A 24,404-nucleotide genomic window follows, 5' to 3' on the forward strand; every position below is an offset into this window, starting at 1 on the left:
GGTCAAACAAGGCATCATCTTGTGTAGAGACTGTTTTTCTGCATAAAAGTAAGACCTCCTTTTGCCCACTTAGCTGAGCTGAATTTCAGGACGTGAATCATTACACGTATATGTGGTGGTGGTGGCTGACCCTCAGACAAGCATTATGCATCCACACATGCCCTGTGGCAGTCTCCTGTTAGGTGGCTACCAGCCCATTTCAAGGTTTTAAATCAGCTGTAAATGCTGGAAAAATCTTGTGCCTTTTGAAAATAAGAGCCCTTGGTTCTTACAGTGGATGTTGAGTCAGAGCAGACATTTTCTCCTTGTGTACTGCCATAATCTCCTTCGAGTCTTGCATTAGAACTTCTAACAACATGGTGAAAAGCAGACTTGTTAATATAGATTATTTTTGTATTCCTACTTTGAGTATGCTCATGAGCATTTACATGACTGTAAATATGACCGTTTTTTCAAAATGTAATAAAATCTTTGAAAAAGATTAAATAATTTGGTAAAGTGATTTACATTGTTCGTTCAGCAAATACTGAATGAGCATCTACTATATGCCAGTGAACAAAGCAAACAAAAACCCTGCCCTCAAAGAACTTCCATGTATCACAGCTTCATTAATTTTTATTGCAAATAATATTTCATTGTATGGATATGCCACATTTTATCCATTCACCAGTTGATGGACCTTTGAGTTGTTTCCAGTTTGGGGCTATTATGAATAATTCTACTGTAAATATCCACGTATAAGTCTTGGTGTGGACATGTTCCATATTTCCTGAGTAGATAGATACCTAGCAGTGGAGTTGCTGAGTAGTATGGTAAGTACATGTTTAACTTGGTAAGACGCTGCCAGTTTTCCAAAGTGGCTGCACTATTTTACATGCCCACTAGCAGTGTGTTCCGATTTCTCCACAACTTCGTCAACACTTGTTATTGTCAGGTTTTTGACTACAGCCATATTAATGGGTGTGTCATGGTGTATCACTTGCATTTTCCTAATGATAGATGATACTGAGCATTTTTCCACATTATGGAATACTACTCACTAATAAAAAACGGACAAACCACCAACTCATGCTACAAAATGGATGAACCTCAAAAAACATGCTAAGTGAAAGGAGCCAGACGCATTATTGTGTGATTCCATTTAGATGAAATGTCTGAAATAGGCCAGGGGCCGAGGATGGGAGTGGGAATGACTGTATGGGCATGAGGGAACCTTTTGAGGTAGAAATGTTTTAAAACTGGTTTGTGGTAATGACTGTACAACTCTGTAAGTTTACTAAAAATTTAAATGGGTGGTTTGTAAATTATGCCTCAAAAAAAAAAGACCGTTGCCATTGAGTCAATTCCGACTCATAGTGACCCTATAAGACAGAGCAGAACTGCCCCATAGGGTTTCCAAGGAGCAGGTGGTGGATTCAAACTGCTGACCTTTTGGTTGGCAGCCAAACGCTGAACCACTGCGCCACCAGGGCTCCACCTCAATAAAGCTGAAGGAAAAAAATGTTAAAAATGAACGCATAGTTGAACTCTCAAGAAATAATAATAAATCTCCCAAGGACCAGAAACAAAAAAGGAACTAAAGTTCAGTGTAAGGTTGACAGCAGATACTGCTTCTGCCTGGGAGGTGGGAGAAGGTAGAGTATTGATGCTGGTAATAAAGAGGCTTGGGTCTCATCACCCAGACCAGGGAAAGGAGACCAGGCCTCGGAGCAGCTCAGGAGAAGGAGTTACAGCCAAAGTTTCTGCATAAAGCTGGAACCCAAGGAGTGCAGAGATCTTGTCTTAGGCATCTAGGCAACTCTGCTGCCTGGAACTGGATCTGGCCCAGAGTGTGTGCTCCTTTGTTTAACTGAACCGAACAAAGATGGAGCAGAGAAATGGAAACACAGAGTGAAAAGACAGAAGAAGGGAAGAGAGAGGCTGACCGGGAGGAGAAAGGGAGGTCTAGAGAGGCAGGGAAGGAGTCAAGGAGAAAAACAGGGAGACAGAAGATGGGGAAAAAGGAATGGAGGAGAGAAAATACCTGGGAAGAGAGGATATAGTGGGTGTGGTAGGCAAGGGGGAGCAAGACAGATGAGCCTGGACTTGGGCTAAGGTCTCAGAAGGAGGTGATTGCTCTTTCACTGTTTATTGAGCCTCTACCAAGCAACAGGTGGTGTTCTATGAGCTGTAGACATAGCAGAGTAAGTAATGTGGTGTGGCAGGAAGTGGGTAGGGAGGGTGATCAGAAAAGGCCCATCTGAAGAGCTGTGGTGAAATAAGTTCCTTTATGTGGCCTTTTGCCTTGGTTCTTTGGAAAAACAGCTGGAGAGATTTTCCCCCAAACCTTGAGGAATTACCTTTGCTCTAGTTTTCTACCCCAGAGGGTTTGTTACTCTTCCTGGGTACGCGGTACCAACTTGGTTTGATACTTTTTGTCTGGCCCTAGGCTGCAGCCTGCCCTGTAATTGGTATGCATCTTGCAGGGACTGGTCAATATACTACGCAAATGATGTGACTATGAAATTTGCAAATGAGGTAACTAGCCTACTATACAAATGAAATATCTGTGGCCTACCTGGGAGGGGCCGTGCCTTGAAATTGGCAAGGAGTTGTGTATATATGCAGCCAACCCCACAGAGGTTTTTCATATAGAAGGAGGAAAGAAGCAGAGAGGGAGAGGGAAGGCAAGGAACCTCCTAAAAGAGCTGTAACATGGGTCAAGGGCCAAAACACTGAAGACAGCAACAGGCCTAGAAGGGGCCCTGAGGCAGAGCTGGTGTGGTGACAGAAGGCAGGGCCAAGAGGAGCCTGTCCTCAGGGGGCTGAGAGGAGGCCTGCATAGCCGAGAGGAGCTGAGAGAGTTGTCCTGCTCTAAAGAAGGGAGATTTTGCCTACATGCTTCCTGATCCTGATCCCAAGATATACCCTGTTGCTTCCTTAATAAATCACTTAACTGTAAGTATGGTCTGTGAATTCTTTGTGGCCATTGCAATGGATTATCAAACTCAGAAGAGAAGTAGAGTGCTGTGGGAGGGATGGCTGGTGTCAGAATTGGTAAAAAGATTGGAGAGTGGATGGATGTCTGACCTCTACCTCATGGGAATCAACTTTGGGCTTGATCCTGGTCATTATTCCCCCTGAAGTTAGACAAGTTCTGAGGCTACTCCTACTACCATTTTACAGGAGCTGACATTTAGGCTGAGACCTGAAGTATGAGAAAGTTCTGGCCACTTGAAGAGTCACGGAAAGAGGATTCCAGGTAGAGATGAGAAATAGCTGGGCTTCCCAGAGGAAGAGAACACCATGTCTGGCTAGAACATCATGTGTAATGGGGGAGACTGGTAATGGATGAAGTTGGAGGGGTAGGTAGGAGCAGAGTGTAGGGCCTTCAAAAAGATTTTCCATCAAAAGGGGGAAAATGCAGAACAAAATTTAAAAATTCTCATGAACCCCGAATCCTCAAGAGAGGATTGTTTTGTTTAGGGCAGAAGATAGCACAAGAGCGCCTTTGTGGTGCCTGGGAAAGACTGATGATGCCAGAAGGAAGCCACGTCTTGGAGAAAGCAAGGGGCATGGAATCCAAAACAACTGAGGAGGCCAACCTCAAGTGGCCTCCAGAGGACCTTGGAGAGTCTCTGGTCTTTGCTGGCTGAGCACTACTGGAGGAAGGGTTGAGGGATGGTGGCCTAAGGGCTAAATGCAGCGTGAAGCTGAGTTATGAAGCAGCAAAATATTTTCAGAATTATTGATGGAAAAGTCTTCAGGTGAGACATTCACTCCCTAAATCCCTGTAGCTTGCTGGCTGTCTCCCCACTAGCCTGCAAACCCCTTGAGGGCAGGGCTCCACCCATCCATACTGTCTCACTCCATTTACTAAATGGGCTTCGCACACTTAAATCCCTTACTTGGCCCCTAAACCCTCTTAAGTTTGTGACTTCTGGCCCTTAAAGGTGAAGGGGGGTGTGAAGAGGTCTCCCAGAACTTTGTGGGGGCATCTTTTGCTTGTAAGCCATCTTTAAGGTTTGTTCAATTGATTTTTCAATAAATTGCAAGGTAGGGTATTCCTTCCCCTCCACACTGTTCCAGGTCAGGGAGCTCTAGCTTATTATCTGTGTTGCTGCTAGTAGGGTTTGTTGTTGTTGCTGTTAAGCAGACTAATGTATTCAAGCAAACTTTTGTAGCAGGCTGGTCACAGTATTTGGCACTGTGGCGGGAACAAAGAAGACGTGACTTCTGCCCTGATAAAACCAAACAAAACCCATAGCCATCGAGTCAGTTCTGACTCATAGGGACCCTATAGCACAGAATGGAACTGCCCCATAGGGTTCCCAAGGAGCAACTGGTGGATTCAAGCTACCGACCTTTTGGTTAGCTGAGCTAACTGCGCCACCAGGGCTCCAATAGCCCTGTTAGGGAGGCACATATGTTACAAGGTATGTAAGGGCACTGAGGGCAAGTCATTTAGACCCTTGTTACTCAGTGAGGTCTCTGACCGGCAGCATCGATACCGGGAGCCTGTTAGAAATGCAGAATCTCAGCCCAGCTCTAGCCCTTCTGAATCAGATTCATTTTAACAAGATCCCTAGGTGATTTGTGTGCACGCAAAAGCTTCTGTCTAGAAGGCAGAGATCACTTCCCCACAGAGTGGTCAGGGATTGTCAAGTCAACTGTCATCACCAGACCAAGGCCCTGTGCCGGGCGGTGGGGACCTGGAGGATGAAAGAAAGACGTGGGCCCTGCTCCCAAGGAGTTTGCAGGCTAATTGGGAGACGACCAGCAAGCTATAGGATCCGTGACAGGACTGGTAAGTGGCCCAGGCTGCTTTATGGAGGAGGTGGCTCTGAGATACTCAACCTCTAGTGCTAGTAGACGCATCACTTGTTCTAAGAAAATTCCTTTTACATCCTTAAAGCATGCAGAATTGATCAAGTGCAACACTACTTTTTTTGCTGAAGGTTCAAAGTAACAGCTTTCAGAGGGGAGCACCCTTGTGCTGGGATTCACCCAGCTCTTTGCTCAGTGATATGGTGCACTGAGGTCTCTCTGAACCTCCATTTCCTCCTGCAAAATGGGACAATTTGTACCACATAGGAGTTTATAGAAATTATCCATGCTTTTATTTGAGCTGCAAAACCACCCTATGAGAGGCAGGGTGGTATGGAAGGACTTCACGAAAACTTCATGAACAACAACAAAGAAGAATGCTAACGAACAGTATGTATACTGTGACGTCGTTTTCGTTAAAAAGTCTCGTACATATTATGTAAAACATATGTATGTATATTTTACATTTGTACTATATATGATTAAATAGAGAAAAATACTGACGGATTTCCTGAAGAGTGGAAATAGGTAGAAGGAGAGCAATTCCACTCTTGTGGAATCCTGATTATCTGAGTGTAGTGATTATGGATGATTTTATTTTCTTCCAACTGCTTATCTCTATTTTCTAAATTTTCTACGAGTGTGTGCCCATCCGGGGCTTTCGATTTGTCAGAAGGAGCCCTGTCTCCTTCCTCTATCTGGAGGTTTCCAGCGCCCTCTACCGAACCATCTTCCGTTCCAGCCAACAGTTATTTATACCTGCGCTTCTCAACCGCTGGGGGTCTTGTAAGAGAAGAGATTCTCATTCAGCGGGTCTGGGGTGGAGCCTAGGATTCAGCAGGAGAGGCCAATGCGACACCACACTGCGTGGGAAGGACCGAAACTGATAGGCCACGTGCAGTTTACAGTCTAAAACACCAACCACAGCGCCTGCCTCCATCATCCTGTCCCAGCGTCCTCCCAGCGCACAAACCACCTAAACCCAATGCTGGACACCGCGCACCGCCCCCGGAGAACGGCGCACGGGGAAAACGCACCCTCCGGCAAACGCGAGGCTGGGCCCTAGCGGCCCCGCCCCCACGCCGCCGGGGGAACCCGAATTGGCCGCCCCGCTTACGTCACGTGAGCGCCTCGTTACGTGAACCTGCCGTCCAATAGCGGCGCGCGCTCGACCTTGTCTGTGGCAGGCGCGGCAGGCGAACTGGGCGACGTCGCCGAACACCATGGCTGGAAGGTCGCGGCTCCCGAGTGGTGCCGTGTGCCCTGCCGCCTACCCCGACACCCCCGCCGAATTTCCCCCGCACCTCCAGGCCGGCGCGATGCGTCGCCGCTTCTGGGGCGTGTTCAACTGCCTGTGCGCCGGCGCGTTCGGGGCCCTGGCCGCCGCCTCCGCCAAGCTGGCCTTCAGCAGCGAGGTCGAGCCCGGGGCGCTGCTGCTGCGGGGGCGGGTGGTGCTGGGTGGAGGAGGGGCGCTGCGTGGCCCGCGGGGCTCCCGGGGTGGAGCGGGGATGGAGGCGCAGGGCGCCGCCTCACCCCCCGCGGATCCGTGCGGCCTGGTCCCTGGGCCACAGCGCTGCAGTGAGCCGGGGTGGGAGAGCATCCGTCGACTCTAAATCACGTCAAGCCCTCGTCCAGTGTAGGCGGTAAGAGATGTCAGGGACTGAGGCCCCTTGCTTTACCAGAGACCTAAAATTTTTCCTCCTATTGGGCTAGTTCATTCTTGGGGAAGATGTACGCGTACATCCATCCTGCACCTCTCATTTTAAATCTCTCCCCGTTGCCTCTTACGGTGAAAAGCTTACTGCCCATCTCTACTCAGTAATTAACAGGTGTTCTGACCAGTCTGTCCTGCTGATGGGAAAATTAGGAGTGTCTGGTGTCCTAGGTGTAAGGGAAGACTGAAAGGACCATTCTGGATAGTCTCGGGACGCTCAGAACTCCAAAACTGCCTCCCCACATCTGCTAGTGTCTGTACCTCTTTGCATCTCCCAGCCTGAGTCATAGGCCAGCCTCTGCTTGCTAGAGGTTTCATTGCTTCTGCAACCCAGCGTTAGGCTCTGACCTGGGCAGTGGACAGACTGAAGGCCAGGATTATTTCGGTTCAAGCCTATTGCTAATCCAGTGGGAGCTACCGTGCTTGAGGTTAATATCCTAGTTATAATTTTCCGGGTATGTGGTCCAAAATAAGATGAGCGACTCTGTGGGCCGTGAGGTTTTCATCTTCTCAGGTGTGAAACAGGCCTCCGTCACCCTTTCTATAAGGGATTTACACAATGCCTGTACCACGCGTTTATGTAAATTACAAGAAGGCATCCCTTGCTCAAGACACTGTTCACCTGCTGGAAGACTGTTACAGGAAATATCCTAGGGTGTGATGTCTAGATGGGCACAACGTCCCGAAGAAGCAGCCCTATCTAGGACAATACAAAACTGGCAGGTTTCTAACTTGGGGCCAAGCAAGGGGGTCTGCATATCCTTTGTGCAGGAGGCTTCAACAGACCCTCCTTATGTCAAGGCTCTCCTTAAAGCAAAAAGGAATCTGCAAGTTTTCAAAAAGTAGTACCTGGGATCACCAGTCATACAGTCTCAGGTGGTATTTCCTCCATGCAGGGCTGTGTGCTGGTGAAGGGCATGCAGTCTCACTGCCTGGATTCGAATCCTGCAGGCTGTCACGAGCAGTGGCATTTGGGCGAGTTACTTAATCTACACCTCACGTTCTTTATCTGTAAAATGAAGGAATAAGCGAGAATGCACTCAAAGCACTTAGCAGAGGGCCTGGTGCAGAGTAAAAGCTAAAGAATTCCCAGTGGGGCCGGCCTGAGTAGGCTGGAACCTGGCTTCCTCATACTGCACACTGAATAACAGATAACTTGACTTTCTAAGACTGATCAAGCGTTGATCACTGTGGGATCAATAAGGGACTGGTGTGCAATAGAAAATACTGCTTATAGATTAGCTTTTTGTTTCTGCCCAAGGTCACATGGCCAGCAAGGTGGCTGAATTAGTGTCTTCTCTAAGTTTGTTTCATCTGTAAAATGGGTCTGCTGCCCACTGAAGGGTAAGGGAAGCCCGGTGCAGGAAAGTGCTGAGGCCCCATTGGGTGGTGGTGGGATCTCAATAGAGGCTGGACTGCTGGCACCCACGTCTCTGGGTGTGCTGTGAGTAGGGCTGCAGCTCACGCTGTCTGGGTGGGTGGCTGCAGTGACACTTTTCTCCCGCAGGTCAACATGGGCTTATGCGTGTTAGGCATTGTTGGGATGGCGTTCACCAATTCTATGATGTGGACATTCTTTAGCCGGGGCCTCAGTTTCTCCATGTCTTCGGCCATTGCATCTGTCACGGTGACTTTTTCAAACATCCTTAGTTCGGTGAGTAGTCTGTCCCAAGCCTGGGCTCTGGGAGGTACAGCTTGTCACTCATTATGTGGGTGAGTTGTCCTTGGGGAACTGTTGCTTTCCTGAAAGGAGAAAGGGCAGGAACTGAAGCAGAGGCTTGGCTGTGGCTCAGATTCCTGTGCAGTCAGCCAGCCAGGGCCTTCGGACCGGCCTGCCGGCAATGGAATGTGGCTGATGGCTGCTTTGCAGGGCCTCTTCTGGGCTGGCTCTCACAGGCTCAGTGGGCCAATCTGAGCAGTCCTCTCCCATCTTCTCCTCTCCCTCCCCAGGTCCTTGTAGAGCTGCTTGCTGATTCTGCTTCTCAACCTGTCTTTTACTTAATAACATCTATCACTTCATGGGGTTTGTGTGAACAGGCCTAACATGGTACAGAATTATTCATTCATTCCAGACCACAGAGAAGCCAGTGGATCCCAAGCTGCTCACAGACTGATAGCATCCTGTGGCCTGGCCCACACCTATCATGTCAGAATCCCCAGGTTGTGGAGTCTAGGATTCTCTGTTAACAAGCCCGCCTAGTAACTGTGGTGCACAGCCAGGCTGAGGAGCCCCTATCTATGACATCTCAATAGCGATTGGGCTCCCATTGGTCCAGTTTGAGTCCCAGCTGAAGGATTGGGCTGCTGGCATGTTCATGTGCCTGAGCCCATGACACACGTATGTTCTGATGGACACAGAATCAGGCAGCCTCATTGTCTCAAGCCTCTGAGATACAGTCGTCTCGGTAGGCTTGGCCTAAAGTTCTTATGTGTAAGCTGGGTTTTTGCTAGGAAACTTTGTCTACTGTGGTCAGTAACAGTCTGTCAGAACCATTTTAAAGTTTTCTCACAGTAAAGCTTCCTGCTCATGTTTTTGCTTGGACTGGCCCCCTTGCTAGGGCTGTACAGCTCTTGTATCCAGCTGTGGTGGCTCCTGGATGTGGAAGTTGAGGTAACTCTGTTTTTCCTTTGCCTGTGCTGTAGTTTCTGCCACAGTATTCCCCACTCAGTGGAAGGCCATGAGCCTATTCCTGAGGGCCCTGAGTCAGGTGAGGATTGAAGGGTGCAGGACAGGAGATCTTGCTGAATATCTTCTTGCCAACACAGCCTGGCAGAGAACTGTTCAGGTTGTTCCAGAATTGGAATCCTAGAGCTTAGAGACATGGTCCTGGCAGTTTGGTCACACCCGTTTTTCAGCTCGAAGATGGAAAAGGCCAGAGAAGAGCACTGCATTGGGTATCACAGCTGCCTTGAGATTGGGACGAGGGTGGTGGTGGTGGTGCTTCTTCATACACCCCACATACATCTAGGGCTTGACAAGCCACCAGCTTCTCTGTCAGAGTTCTGGCCCTCAGGTGTAAGGCTGGAAGCAGGAGGGCCCTCAGCGCCTCACTTAGCCTCTCCAAGCTGCTTTCTTCATGGGTTCATTGGTTGGGGTTGAGGCCGTGCTGCCAGCTGATTGTGGTGGGCACAGACTCCAAGTCACGAGTGCTCCTCTTTAAAAACTGCTACAAGCCTGAGGCCCACAGCTGGAGTGAGACCCCGGGGCCCCTACTGCCAGCCTGCCTCCTGGTGGTCGCGGCCACAAGGTGCTGTCTCGCCTCACAAACGGAGCAATTCTCACATTAGATGGGCATGAGCCCAACTCTGTAGCGGACCTGCTTGCTCCCCCTGGTTCTGAAGTCCCTGTGCAGCCCAGCTGTCTGAGTTCAGGCTTCCCTGAGGCCTTTTTTCCTTCTGGGAGCCTGAGGCCAACAAGGTGGTGCTGGCTGCCCCGGGCTGGAGCTGAGCCCAGCCAGTCCTGGCGTTGAGTGAGGGGGGCACTTGGGAGCCAGGGCTCGTGTCTGTGAACACTAGGCCCAGCACACAGTGGGTCCTGTGAGGAAGGGAGCATCCCCTCTGCTACCTTGTGACCTGCCTGAGTTGGGTTTCAAGCCCAGGACTTCAGGCTCCATGCCTTTCCTCCAGGCCCCCTAGGAGGGAGGCCCACCACAGAGGCATGAGGTGGGGCCCACTGCCGTGGCCACGTCTCTCAGGCTCTGTCTGTACACTGCCTCACATCCATGTCTGTCCTCCAGGCTTTCCTGGGCTACGTGCTGTACGGAGAGTGCCAGGAGGTCTTGTGGTGGGGAGGAGTGTTCCTCATCCTCTGCGGACTCACCCTGATCCACAGAAAACTCCCTCCGACCTGGAAGGCCCTTCCACAGAAGCAGCAGTAGCACCGTTAGCTGGACGGACCAGCTGGAAAGATGGCGGCGGTGGCCAGGCTCAGCCAGAGGGTGGTGCCAGGCTGACCAGGCCTCCGGGCCAGCTCTGCTTCCAGGGAAAGCAGGCCAGGAGTGGCCTTCGGGCATGAAGCTTCAGCTTCTGTAAGGGGAGGTACGACCGCAGCAGTGTTCTGATACTTTCTTGGTGTATCTGTATAAAGCTTTGACCCCCATGCCCCCAGGCCGCCCCAGGGAGCCACCTCTGCTGGTGAGCCTGGGCAGATGCCAGAGGCCCTGGGGTAGGTCTGCTTTATGTGTGGTACCTGAAACCAAGCTCTAATTGTAGTTGTGTTGCCCGCCTACGGCCAGTCACATAACACTCAAGTCAGTGACTGGTGGGGCTTGCTGACACCTTCATGCTGATGTACCAGGCCATCTGTGTCATGCTTCCGTATTGTGGCACGGGAAGGAAACTGGGTTAATAAATACTTTCTTTTAAGTTAAAACTACCAGGTACAGAATCTTCATTTTTCTACTCTTGGGAGTAAGCGGTAGGAGCCAGGGGTGAGCTGAAGTTCCCAGAGTGGAGGGACAGGCGCGTGGGCGGGCGCGGAGGCCCAGGCCCCACTGCTGGCTCCCTCCTAGCGTGTTCTCAGTGGCTGTGTGTGTGTGTTCTTTCCTCAGCCACACGGCGGAGCTCTTCAGTTCAGGAGGGGCTGTCCATTCCCTTGGTGCTCTCAAGGAGACAAGTGCGACCTCAGTTCGGGAACCTTGTCCTATTTTATGTATTAGGAGGGAAGCTGGCCCAGAACGTTGCTCCCCACCTCCCCTTCACTTTTAGGCCTCTTCTTTTCTTTCCTTTTTTATCCCAGGTCTCTTGGATCCTTTCTGAGTCTTAGATCTGTGCATGGAATTCTAGTTGCACACTGTCTGTGCTGCCTGCACACACTCCCAGTGGAGCTCGGTGCCTGGAGCTCCCCCAGTTCTCCCCGGGGACTCCCTGGATGCCCAGAGGGCCCTCTCAGCTCTCCTGAGCTTGGCCCCGTCCTCTTCAAGCTTCGCAGCAGGTGAGAGGACTGACAGCAGTGGCTGAGAGGGAAGGTCTTCTCCAGGCTGGCGCCTCCTCCCGCCCACCGCTGCCCATCACAGCTCTCGTTCCTTTCCCAGTGTGTGCACGTTGACAGAATGAGCTTCTTAAAACAGGTCCACGCCACCTCCTGATGGGGATCTGGTCCGAGTCGCCCTCTCTACCTTCTCTCTGCCACCTCCTTAGTCCCCGCCTCCCATACCTCCCCACTGTGCTTCAGTCACCCCAAACAGCTGCGTCTCAATAGTTCTCAAGCCCACCACAACCATTCCTGCCTTCATGCTTTTGCACTTGTTTCCTTTGCTTTGTATTCCCTTCCCCCTCACCTCTCCCAGCAAGCTCCTATTCCTCCTCCTAAACCCCGGTGCACAATTTGCTGCTCTCTTTGCACTCCCACAGGGGCCCAGGCAAAGCTCTGATTCACAGAAGGTTAAATGGTTCACCTCACTTTGACACATATAAGCCCCCCAGCCACACCAGGAGGGAGATGCTCTTGTTATTCCCGTTTCAGAGGTGAGGAAGGATCCCTGGGTGGCACGAACAGTTAAGCGCTCGACTATTATCAGAAGGCTTGGCAGTTCAAACCCACCCAGAACACCTTGGAAAACAGGTCTAGCAATCAGCTTCCAAAAGGTCACAGCCTTGAAAACCCTACGGAGCAGTTCTGATCTGCAGACATGGAGTCGCCATGAGTCAGGATCAACTCGACAGCAACTGACAACAAGAGGTGAGGAAACTAAGGCTCAGCTCAGTTTCCTCAGTTGAATAAGGAAGGTCACGCAGGTAATGAGTAGCAGAACCACAGTGTCAGCCCTTTCTCTGACTCCAGAACTTGGCTCTTAACCCCTGCACTGTCCTGCCTCCCACATCAGCACATTAAAGCCCCGGAGAGGTCCTGCTGTAGAGGGGCCTGTTATACATTGTTACCACAGCATTCCCCAAACCTTGGATCCCTTTTTTCATCTGTCATTCAAGGCTCTGCAGCGTGTATTCACACAGGTGGGTCAGACTTCAGCCAAGGCCAGGCCTGGGGGCTGCTGGGAGCCAGTGGTCAGGCTCCCTGGCCAGTCAGTGAAAAGGGCTGAGAGAAGTCCACCTTGGAGCCGGCATTGTGCTGAGGGGACCCAGCCTCCCGTCCAGAGACCTGCCACATCCGTAATGATGGCTGGTGTTGACCTACTGTCACTCTCAACAAGTAGGCCTGTGAAGATGTTTTTCCAAGAGGAAGATTAGTCATTTTTCAAAAAGCAGAGAGATAACACCTCTCTAGTCGAAGGCGGCGAAGTGTTCACCGTGTGGTTTCCCTCATTTCAGACATATATTGATAAGAGTATAAACTGTGTCCGTATTTGTTTTGCTGGTGTGCATCCTGGATGATGGCTTGAACTTTATCTGGGCTGGCAATTCGACTTCCGGGTTCACCAGCTGATGCTGTGATAGGGCAGTTGTCTTAGTCACCTCGTGCTGCTCTACAAGAAATACCACAAGTGGATGCTTTAACAGATAAATTTATTCTCTCACAGTCTAGTAGGCTACAAGTCCAAATTCAGGGCATCAGCTGCAGGGGAGGGCTTTCTCTGTTGGCTCTGGAGGAAGGTCCATGTCGTCAATCTTCCCTTGGTCTAGGAGGTTCTCAGCTCAGGAACCTCAGGTCCAAAGGACACGCTCTGCTCCCGGCACTGCTTTTTTGGTGGTATGAGGTTCCCACGTCTCTGCTTGCTTCTCTCTTTTATATTTTAAAAGAGATTGGCTTAAGACACTATCTAATCTTGTAGATTTATTCAGCGTAACTGCTGCTAATCCATTTTATTACATCATAGTGATAGGATTTACAACACGTAGGGAAATCACCTCAGATTACAAAATGGTAGACAATCATACTGGGAATCATGACCTAGCCAAGTTGACAGATATTTTAGGGGGACACAGTTCAATCCATGACAGCAGTATTACCCTTTTGTTTTGGTTTTTAATTGATTTTTTAGTATAGTCACAAAGTTGCAAAACCGTCACTACTATCTAATTCCAGAACATTTCTATCACCCCCAAAAGAAACCCCTCTACACTTAGAAGTCACTTCACATTCACTCCTCCCCCAGCCCCTGGCGACCATTAACCGACTTTGTTTCTATGCTTCTGTCTGTTCTGGACATGTCATATAAGTGGAATCATACAAAATACGGCCCTTGGTGTCTGGCTGCTTCCACTCAGCATAGTGTCTTCAAGGTTCATCCCTGGTGTAGCATGAGTGAGTACTTCCTGCCTTGTTGTGGCTGAATAATATTCCATCGCATGAGCTCTCTGTTCCTTTCCCTTGCCCATTCTTCTTTTGGTTTGGGACTGTGTTTTTTGTGTTGTTTTGCTACTCACACTGGAGCCACTCAGTGACTTGCTCTCCCCTTCACCCTATTTTAATTCTCTGCACAACACTTCTCACTTCTAGAAACTAGTCAGTTTACTTGCTTCCTCTGTACCTAAATTGTGAGTGTCTTGAGGACTATGTGTCAGAATCAACTCGATGGCAACGGGTTTGGTTTTAAGGGCATGGGCTGTCTATTTTGATTCACCACTGTATAGGTAGTCTCCAACTTAACAACGTATTTGAGTTACGACGAACAGCACTCGTGAGTATCCCTTTCTCTTTTTTTGTACATCTTATCATTAGTAATATGTACAACATACTATGTTGCAGCGTGTAACTTGTGGATGTCATCATATCCTGAAGTTTATATGTAATGTTTGCAACCCCCAAAGACAAAGATCAGACTTACAAAGATACTGATAATAAAAGGCAATAATAATGAAAACAAAAAAAAAAAAAAAAAAATGAGGTATTCAACTTATGTCACAACCTACTTAAGAAAGAGTCATTGTAATGGAACCCCATCGTAAATCAGGGACTACCTGTATTCCCAGAGACCTGTAATTTGGTAGGTGCTCACAAAATTTGCTGTTAAATGAATGAATGAATGGATGAGTGAATGAATGAATACAAGAAAATAAGTGGTAACGCCAGGCTACCAGTGAAATATATGTATATTCAATTAGAAGGCATTTAGAAAGTAAGACAATTTCTGTGGAGAAGCAGTAGCACCTGTACTTCGTGGGCACAGCCCTGCACAACACAATCCAGCCAAATGTCACCAGAGTTAAAAGGCAAAGCAAAGCACTGTGCTTTGAGCCCTGGTGCCGCTACACCAGAGGGGAAATCCAAAAGAAAAAAGTAACACAATTTGGGCAACAGGGTTCCTCGTTGCATTCCTACTACAGCAGTTAGTTGCCTGATAATCAAGAACTGGTTAGGCAGGGACAGGAGAAATTCCAAGAGTGTGGGCCCCGAACTCAGTATTGAAGTTACTTCTGAAGTTCACCCTTCAGCCAGAGATTAGACAGGGCTATAAACAAACAATAACACATGTAGTTCAGCCATGTGTATGAGACTAAATGGGCACACCAGCCCAAAAGCAAAGATGAGAAGGCAGGAAGGGAGAGGAAAGCTGGATGAATAGAAATGGGGAACCTGAGGTGCAGAAGGGGAGAGTATTAACACATTGCGGGGTTTGCAACCAATGTCACAAAACAATATGTGTATTGTTTAATGAGAAACTAATTTGCTCTGTAAACTTTCACCAAGTGCGCGCACGCGCGCGCATACACATACACAAACAAAACTGGTTAGGCAAATACAGCAGGATATCATGTGCCCATGAAGAGGAAGGAGTCTGAAATAGGAGAACCCTAGGCAAAGTCCACATGGCAAGGAGCCAGCTGTGTCCTGCAGCCCGATGGGTGTGCACAGTGTAAACACTTGTGTACCATGGCAAGCACTAGGGCTGGCTCAATGAAGAGAGATTTCAGAGAGTTATGGATTGAATTGTGTCCTCCAAAAATATGTCAGCTTGGTTAGGTCATGATTCCCAGTATTGTATGATTGTCTACCATTTTGTAATATGATGTGATTTCCGTATGTGTTGTAAATCCTATCACGATGATGTAATAAGATGGATTAGCAGCAGTTACGTTGATGAAATCTACAAGATTAGATAGTGTCTTAAGCCAATCTGTTTTGAGATATAAAAGAGAGAAAGAAGCAAGCAGAGAGACATGGGAATCTCATACCACCAAGAAAGCAGCGCCGGGAGCAGAGTGCGCCCTTTTGACCGGGGTTCCCGTGCGGAGAAGCTCCTCGTCCAGGAGAAGGTTGACAAGGACCTCCTTCAGAGCTGACAGAGAAAGCCTTTCGCTAGAGCTGGTGCCCTGAATTTGGACTTGTAGCCTACTAGACTGTGAGAGAATAAATTTCTCTTTGTTAAAGCCATCCACTTGTAGTATTTCTGTTAGAGCAGCACGAGATGACTAAGACACGGAGTTTATTGCATTTTCATTTTCTGCTATAAAGTTGTTTACACACATGATAAGAAAAACTTCAGATACAAGAAGAAAAGATTTTGCTCCCCCATAAAAAAGGGGGAGAAAGTATCAGGATGGAAATCTTTACGATTGAGACCCTGAGCTCGGCACTGTGAGCAGCCCCAGTGGCACTTGGGACAGTGGGGAGGGCCTGGACCACTCTTTCATCCTCAGAATTGGGAGATAGATTGGGAGGTGGGTTCAGAGATTACTAGGGGAGGGGACGCGAATCCCCCAAAGCAATGCTCATCAGGCTTTTCTTCCAAAACAGACTCTGAGCTTCCTTTGTGAGAGGAGGACAGAGGACACAGCCTCCCCTGACTTCTGGAAAAGGCACCTACCCCCAGGCACATGGCTTTGGGCGTCTCCCAGGCTGCCACTTGAGCACCCTGCCCTTTTGTGTAAGCCAGTCATTCTAGTCACCCTGATCCAATTGAGGACCTGCTGCGTGCCAGGCACTGGCCGGGCACAAGAGAACCAACCGTGGTATTGCCACAAAGCCCTTCCTCACAGTTATCTCAATAAACAGAACAGCTCTCCGAGCCAAACGCTAGCACGTTCGTTCCCGCCCTCGTGGACGCACGGACGCACGCGTTCATTCATGTGCTGAGCACCGACCCCGTGCTGGGGAGACAGAAACAAGAAGATTCTGTTCCTGGCTATAAAATCGGAGTCCCCCGTGAGTTTCGTTTTGAAATGTGTCTCCATCTCCCACCCCTCACCCAGTTTCTAGACCCTTCTCCCACCTTGGTCTCTCCTCGCTTCCCCACCTCCGTCATCTATGGGTTAGCGCGGCTTTCAGGCGAGGAGAGTTTGCACTCAGAACCTCCCGTTCCCTCCTGTGGTGGGGCCTGAGGCATGGTCCCCCTGTCAGCAGAGAGCAGATGGTCTCGAGCTGGGTACCCCGACCCTGAAATCCCAGGGCTGGCCGGGATCCATCACACAGGGGCGGTATAATGGCTGCAGTCCTCGGGGGCCTCACTGCCCCAGTGGCCTGTGACCAGACCCCAGGGTCAGCTGTGGCCCAGGCTGGAAAGGTGAGAACAGATGACCGTTTAGAACCAACTGATGGGTAAAATGCCACACCACACCACACAGATAAAAGAGCCAGCTCTGCTGAGGCCTGGGTGTTCTATTTAGAAGAGAGAAAAGGGAGACTCACTGGCCTGGGAGTAATGAGCTTGGTTCCTCTGCTGACACACATAGGGCCACATTTTCTAGGCCTCAGTTTTCTCATCTGTAAAATGGGAGTGTTGGGGTTTCCCCGCAGAGCTTATTTCTTGTGAAGAGTTTGGAATTATCTTCATCTTAGCACAGCACCCTTTCTCAAGCGCTTCCTCTGCACCAGGCACCATGGAGCTTCTTTAGACACAGTCTCGCAGTCTTCCCTACAGCCCTGTGGCAGGGGTGTTCGTACTGTTTCTCATTTTCCAGAAGAGGAAATGGTGCCTCAGAGAGATTCCTTGTCCATGGTCACACAGTGGGGCTGCAGAGGGCCCTGGACACAGGCCCTGTTCTGTCCAACCCCAAATCTGCCCCCTTTAGACACTTAAGCACTCATTCTGGTACCCTGCATCTTCTGGCGTGGAAGATTCCAGAAAAACTCATCTTGTTCAAGCCCGTCATTTATCAGAAGAGGAAAAGGTGGCCCAGAGAGGTGAAGCAGCTAACACCCAGACTCCATCACCCCAGGCCAGGTCTCCTTCCAGAGGCTTACCTCCCTTTCCATTTCACATAGTTGATTTCATTTTTAAGTGAGTAATCACCTGCATAGTGCTAAATTCTCATGATGCAAAAGGAACTACAGAGAAAAGTAAGCATCCCTCTCCCCACCCCTAAACTCCTGACAGCAGGGTCTAGCACCTCCTGCAGACAGAGCTCAGCTGATGCTTTTTGTAAATGCTGGGTGCACTTCAGGGCTTGGTTTGGTTTATCATATCTGGAAATGCAGCGCCGCGATGTTCGTACTCAGGACAGCAGAAAGCTGCCAGCCTCATTCTCGTTTCTCAAAGTGACCAGGAATGACTCTGTCTCTTCTTAAGCCAGCAAAGGTGATTGTCAGTCTCTGGGCTGCTCGGTCTGGAAGGGACCTTTGACATCATCATTCAATCCTTGCATTTTCCAGGCGAGGAACCTAACGAAAGCCCAGAGAGGCCAAGCGACTTTCCCAATGACACACAACGAGTTAGTGTGGTGTCAGGGCTGGCTCCCAGATCTCCTCACCCCTGGTCTGGGACTTTTGCTGCTATGCCAGGCTGACTCCCTCCAGTAAAATGAACATCATTAAGAAAAAATTACAAGTACCCCTGTGGAGGGCGGAGCATTAATGTCTACCAAAATTACCAACGCTCCTGCCCTTTGGGCCAGCAATTTCACTTGAAGGCATTCAATTCCTCCTGTAGCTACACCCACAGAAGGGTGAAGTGAGCTGTGTGCGAGTTTGTTCTCTGCAGCGCTGGTTGTAACAGTGAGAGATTGGAAGCAACCCTAATGCCCACCAAAAGGAGGGTGGTTAAATCGTGGACCATCAATACAACGAAATACTACGCAGCTGTGGAAAAGAGTGGTCCAGTTCTCTACACACTGATGGAAAGATGGCCCGCATTTCCCAGATACATATTATTTGTTAAAAACTCAGGGTGCAGAACATACCAATATGCTCACCTTTGTGTAAATAAGAGGGAGAAATGATACATAGGTATATTTGCTTCTCAGTGTATAAAAGCTTCTCTGGAAAGATCTGAAAGAAACTGGTAACTAGGATGCATCAGGGTGTCTGGATCACTTGTAACTTTTAGAACCATGTGGGTGCATAATGTATTCAAAAAAATGAAACAAAAATAAAAACCACAAGCAGCTCTTACTTTTTAAACCGAGAAAAAAAGAAAAAGAAAACCATAAAGTTAGTAAAGGTAGCCCAGCTCTTTGAGAGTTGATCTTGATAACCAGAACCTCAAGGCACACGTGGGCAAGGTTATGTGATCCTGTCTTTCCATGTGTTGGTGCCACATAAGAGGCAAGGAAATGCAGTTCTCCATTTTCTTTCCCTTTTAAGTCAGCTCATCTTGGTTCCTGATTTCCTAGGTCTGATATGGAAGGTTCCAAGGTTTCATTATTTCTAATCGATGTCCCTTTCCCAAGGTTGGCCCTTGGCAGCCACGCCAGGGTCACTTCTAACCCAGGGCTACATAAAAAGGGGCCGTTTCCTCCACTGAGTACCAAGTCTTTGGAAGCAACCGCCATCAGGACTAGAGTCTTCCCTGGCAGTTGCAGCAGAGAAGCTGAAGGGCTCATGGAGCACTCAAATGATGAGTGGAAAAATCTCCGCAGAGCCCCATGTCTCGGCCAGCTGGGCACCTTGATGCCCCTCCAGCCAGCTGGCCCTTGAACCAGTGGCATCACTAGGGGAGTGCGGGTGTACCGACCATCCCAGGTGACACTGTCAGACGGGGTGACGCCAACATGACTGTCTATAAAATTTTTGTGCTGTGTTTCAGCAGAAATTTATTCTTTTTTAAAAAATATCCCTGTAGTTAGTTATAACAACAGAAACATTTTTTGTAAGACCAGCTTTGTTGTTGTTATTAGGTGTCTTCGAGTCAGTTTCGACTCATAGCAACCCTATGTACAACAGAACAAAACACTGCCGGGTCCTGCGCCATCCTCACAATTGTTGTTATGCTTGAGCCCATTGTTGCAGCCACTATGTCAATCCATCTCGTTGAGGACCTTCCTTTTTTTCGCTGACCCTCTATTTTACCAAGCATGAATGTCCTCCAGGGACTAGTCTCTCCTGATAACATGTCCAAAGTATGTGAGACAAAGTCTTGCCATCCTTGCTTCTAAGGAGCATTCTGGCTGGACTTCTTCCAGGACAGATTTGTTCGTTCTTTTGGCAGTCCATGGTATATTCAACATTCTTCGCTGTCTTAGTCATCTAGTACTGCTATAACAGAAATACCACAAATGAATGGCTTTAACAAACAGAAGTTTATTCTCTCACAGTCTAGGAGGCTAGAAGTCCGAATTCAGGGCATCAGCTCCAGGGGAAGGCTTTCTCTCTGCCGGCTGTGGAAGAAGGTCCTTGTCATCAATCTTCTGGTCTAGGAGCTTCTCAGGCACAGGGACCCCTGGGTCCAAAGGACACACTCTGCTCCTGGCACTGCTTTCTTGCTTGTATGAGGTCGCCAGTTCTCTGCTCGCTTCCCTTTCCTTTTATCTCTTGTGTAAGATGCAGGCCACACCCCAGGGAAACTCCCTTTACATCGGATCAGGCATGTGACCTGAGTAAGGGTGTTACATCCCACCCTAATCCTCTTTAACATAATCTGATCTTGCCTCATTAACCACAGGCAGAGATTAGGATTTACAACACATAGGAAAATTACATCAATCACAAAATGGAGGGTGACCACACAATACTGGGGATCATGGCCTAACCAAGTTGTCACATATTTTTAGGGAACACAATTTAATCCATGACATTCATTAACACCATAACTCAAAGGCATCAATTCTTTGGTCTTCCTTATTCATTGTCCAGCTTTCGCATGCATTTGAGGTGATCGAAAAACACCATACCTTGGGTCAGGCACACCTTAGTCCTTGAAGTGACATCTTTGCCCAGCTTACATGTATCAATATACCTACAAGGTTAAAACTCTATACTAATTTAGAGTCAGAGCTGTCATTATTCCCCAATTGCAATGCGCTTCGAATCACATAGTTTCGTCTGCACAGCACTATGAGCAAGAGCTGTTGTTTTTGTTGCTGCTGGTGTTTTTATAGTTGCTAATTTTGTCAAATATTCTGGTGTTTTAGCCACAATATTGTGAACCTGGTACTGGAGGCAGTTCGGGGGTGGGGGGCGGCGGTGACACCAACCCTAGTGACGCCACTCAAGTTTGAATTAGATCCCTCTCTAGGCTTGTCGATTCAGCTAAAAACCAGTGGCTCACCTCTGCCTCTGCCCAAGTGTCTTGAGGGCAGGGGCTGCCCTAGGTCTCCTTCATCTCCCTGGGACATGGTTCCTGGCATGAATGAATGAATGAATGACTTCTGGTTCATTTGTCTTCGAGAGTCTTGCTCAAAGGCCAGCCATTTTTTACAGGTTGGTTGGTTCTGCTGGGGTGTGGCAATGTAAAAACAATAAAAGTGGAGGATGTTGGGGTCTCAGTGACTGAGGCTGGGTGAGTTTCCCAGAGGTTACAGCCCCTGGCTGGGACTGACGGGCTCTGAGGAACTGGCAAAACGGGATACTTTCATATTGTGATGGTTAAGATTGTGTGTCACCTTGGCTGGGCCATGATTCTCAGTGTTTTAATGTAATCACTCCCATGATTGAATATACTGTCAGTAGCCAATCAGATGAAAGGGAGTCTCCCTGGGGGTGTGGCCCGCATCTGTATATAAGCAGACGTTCTGGCTTTTTGCTCTCTCTGGATCCTGCGGCTGCTTCCTGTCATCTCATCTCTCGTTCTTGGGACTTGAGCTGTCAGCTTATCTGCCGAACCTGGGATTCGTCGATCTGCACAGCCTGTGAGAGGGAGCCCTGCTCTCTGACCTGCCGATCTTGGGCTTGCCAGCTTCTGCAGCTGTGTGATTTGTCCCTGATCCATAGACTTGGGACATTCTAGCCTCTACAATCATGTGAGCTGTTTTCTTGATATAATCTCTCTCTATATATATATATATATTTATACACTTTACTGGTTTTGCTTCTCTAGAGAACCCAGCCTAAGACACATATCCTGTGAAGGAGGGTGTGAAAGGAGGAAAGGCCAGAGGAACCAGGTGCCCTGGATGACTTGGAACACTGATATCAGGAAGGAAAGTGATTCTTATCAGTATTGGGATTTGAGAAGCAGGGGGCTGAGCTGCTGCCTGTTTCAGAGGTGAGGAAGCCAGCCCAGAGAGATGGGGTGACTGGCCCAAGGCCTCACGGCAAAGTGGTGATAGAGCCAGTTCTACCGACTCCCAGTCCAGGGCTCCCTCCTAACGCCCTCCAAGCCACCTCTTCAGGCTATGAGTCAGGAGTGACCACCCCAGGACTCCCAGATGTGGCGGTGACCCTTCCATAATTAGGTTACAAAAGAGCAGGGAACCTCAGAACCCCAGCAGACTTTGGGAACCCTCAACTTTAGGCCTGACAGCTCTTCCCCAACCCAGGTCCCCTGCTAACATGGCTCCCTTGGCCCTAGAAGGATGTGTCACTTTTGGGCCTGCTTGATCTGCTGTGACCAGGCTAGGACACTTGATGGGGCAGTTAGCCTGGTGTACCAGTTACCTACTGCTGTGTAACAAATTACCCCAGACAATGGTTGAAAACAACAAACACTTATGGTCTCACAGTTTCTGGGGACTAAGAATCTTGGTGTCGTTTAGCTGGGTCATCTGGCTTGCTACTGAGGTGTAATGTTGGCTAGGCTGTTGTCAGCTCAAGGCTTGACTTGGAGGGGGGGCCCTGGTCCCAAGCTCCTTGCTGTTGGCAGAATTCAGCTCCTCAAGCTCATTGGCTGTTGACCAGAGACTATCCTCTGTCCCTCCCCATGTGGGCCTCACCGTAGGACAGCTAACTTCCATCAGACCACGCAAGCGAGAGAGACTGCCCAAGAGGGAAGCTACAGTCTTGTTGAAACCTGATCTCAGAAGAGTGACATCTCATCGCTTTTGCTGTATTCTGTTGGTTAGAAGTGAGTTATTGGTCCAGCTCACACTCAGGAGAGGGGATTACACAGAGTGTGAACACCAGGCGGTGGCAATTACTGGGGCCTTCTTAGAGGCTGGGGGCCCTGGGTGGTACAAATGGTTAATGCACTCAGCTGCCAATCAAAATGTTGGAGGTTCGAATCCACCCAGTGTAGCTGTGAAAGAATGGCTGGCAATCTACTTTTGTAAAATTACAGCCATTGAAAAGCCTGTGGAGCACAGTTCTACTCTGACGCACATGGGGTTGCCCATGAGTTGGAATCAACTCACTGGCAGCTGGTCTTAGAGGCTGCATACCCCATCTGGAAGAGGAATCTGCTTGTTCCACAGGGAAACAGAACATAGTCCATTACAACTTCTGAAAGTCTGAGTGTCCCTTCAGCTCAGCACCCCCACTCCCACTGCCCACTGTGCTATAGACGGCTAGGGGTCCAGTAGACACTGGCAGGCTGGGGCCACTAGATGGGGCAAGAGGAAAGCCTGCAGCCCAGAGTGCCAAAGTTAAGGGGTGGGTGTGTGGGTGTGTGTGTGTGTGTGTGTGTGTGTGTCCCTTGCCTGTCTCCCTTCTGTCTGTTTTCACTCCCTCTGATCATTCTTATGTGTAGAGATGGCCTTTTCCTTCTCTGATTTTGGTAAGTGAGAAGCGTTGTTGGGGCCACGTTACCTGAAAGGTCTCTCAAGGCCTGGGCCACACCATTTTTTGAAGCTCAGTAAATTAAAACCGAACAAACCCCAAAACAGGGTTCAGCAATTGTGACCTTTTGTAAAGGTTTCCATTGAACAAACTGACGTCATTAACACATCTTTAACACCCAAGGCAGTGTAATTGTGCTTTTTGCAGGCCTGACTGGGGCTTGCAAAGAACTGCTAATTTGCAGGCCAGGAAGGGGTGGGCAGGTGTGGCTGGACTCAAGCCACCAGCTGAAAGATTTGTGACAAGTGTTATCTTCTGTAGTCTTGCCAGAGGGTTCCCTGCGTCTGCCTGTACAACCTTTTTTTTTATAGTGATTACATAGAAAATCTAAATAGGGCCCTTTGCTAATTTATGAATTTTTAATTACTTATATAGCACTTAGGATGTGCCAGGCACTGTTGTAAATGCTTTAAAAGATCAACTTCCGTGGCTTTGCCCCCCTTCTGGCTTTTTTTTTTTTTTTAAACATTTTATTGTTGTTTAGGTGAAAGTTCACAGAGCAAATTAGTTTCCCATTCAACAATTTATACACAGCTTGTTTCATGACATTGGTTGCAAATCCCTGAGCGTGTCAGCGCTCTCCCCACTTCCTCCCTGGGTTCCCTGTGTCCATTCACCCAGCTTTGCTTTTGGGCAAATGCTTCCCTGTAGGTCTCGTAGAGTTGATTGTTCTGAAGTGTACATTCTTCACTGGTGTTATTCTTCATTTTATAGGCCTGTCTATTGTATCGCCATAATGTGATCTCCAGGAATGATTTCAGTTCCAAGTTGGAAAAGTGTCTAAGGGCCATAGTCTTGGAGGTTCTGTCACTCTCTGTCAGACCGGTAAGTCTGTTCTTTTTTTATGAATTTGAATTTTAGTCTACATTTTCTCCCACTCTGTCTAGGACCTTTTACTGCGATCCTGATCAGAGTAGTCGGTAGTGGTAGCCAGGAACCATCTAGTTCTTCAGGTCTCAGGCTAGTGGAGGCTGTGGTTCACGTGGTCCATTAGTCCTTTGGACTAATTGTTTCCTTGAGTCTTTGATTTTCTTCACTCTTCTTTGCTCTGGACGGGAAGAGACCAATAATTGTATCTTGCAAGCTTTTTTAATTTTTATTTTTTATTGTGCTTTCGGT

The 24,404-nt window shown here is 48.7% G+C and overlaps 2 protein-coding genes across 2 annotated transcripts in view; both read left to right on the plus strand.

Annotated features, from left to right (window-relative positions):
* The first annotated feature begins 6,029 nt into the window (after positions 1–6,029).
* Positions 6,030–10,858, plus strand: TMEM42 (transmembrane protein 42). Its single transcript, XM_004368448.2, has 3 exons — positions 6,030–6,221; positions 8,028–8,174; positions 10,258–10,858. The coding sequence occupies exons 1-3, from the start codon at positions 6,030–6,032 to the stop codon at positions 10,396–10,398; spliced, it is 480 nt and encodes a 159-aa protein (XP_004368505.1). The 3' UTR covers positions 10,399–10,858.
* Positions 10,619–24,404, plus strand: part of TGM4 (transglutaminase 4) — a 37,501-nt gene continuing 23,715 nt past the window's right edge. The window contains 3 exon segments of the mRNA XM_023727133.1: positions 10,619–10,654; positions 11,342–11,453; positions 16,413–16,562. Of these exon segments, the coding sequence (XP_023582901.1) occupies positions 10,619–10,654; positions 11,342–11,453; positions 16,413–16,562 (298 nt within the window).

This window comes from Trichechus manatus, unplaced genomic scaffold, assembly GCF_000243295.1.
Source record: "Trichechus manatus latirostris isolate Lorelei unplaced genomic scaffold, TriManLat1.0 scaffold00001, whole genome shotgun sequence".
In the NCBI taxonomy this organism is placed as follows: Eukaryota; Metazoa; Chordata; class Mammalia; order Sirenia; family Trichechidae; genus Trichechus; species Trichechus manatus.

Excerpts from the sequence above, each read along its gene's own strand:
- TMEM42 (XM_004368448.2), top strand. The coding sequence starts at position 6,030 with ATGGCTGGAAGGTCGCGGCTCCCGAGTGGTGCCGTGTGCCCTGCCGCC. Across the intron at positions 6,222-8,027 it reads AGCTGGCCTTCAGCAGCGAG|GTCAACATGGGCTTATGCGT; the intron begins GTCGAGCCCGGG and ends TTTCTCCCGCAG. Across the intron at positions 8,175-10,257 it reads TTTCAAACATCCTTAGTTCG|GCTTTCCTGGGCTACGTGCT; the intron begins GTGAGTAGTCTG and ends TCTGTCCTCCAG.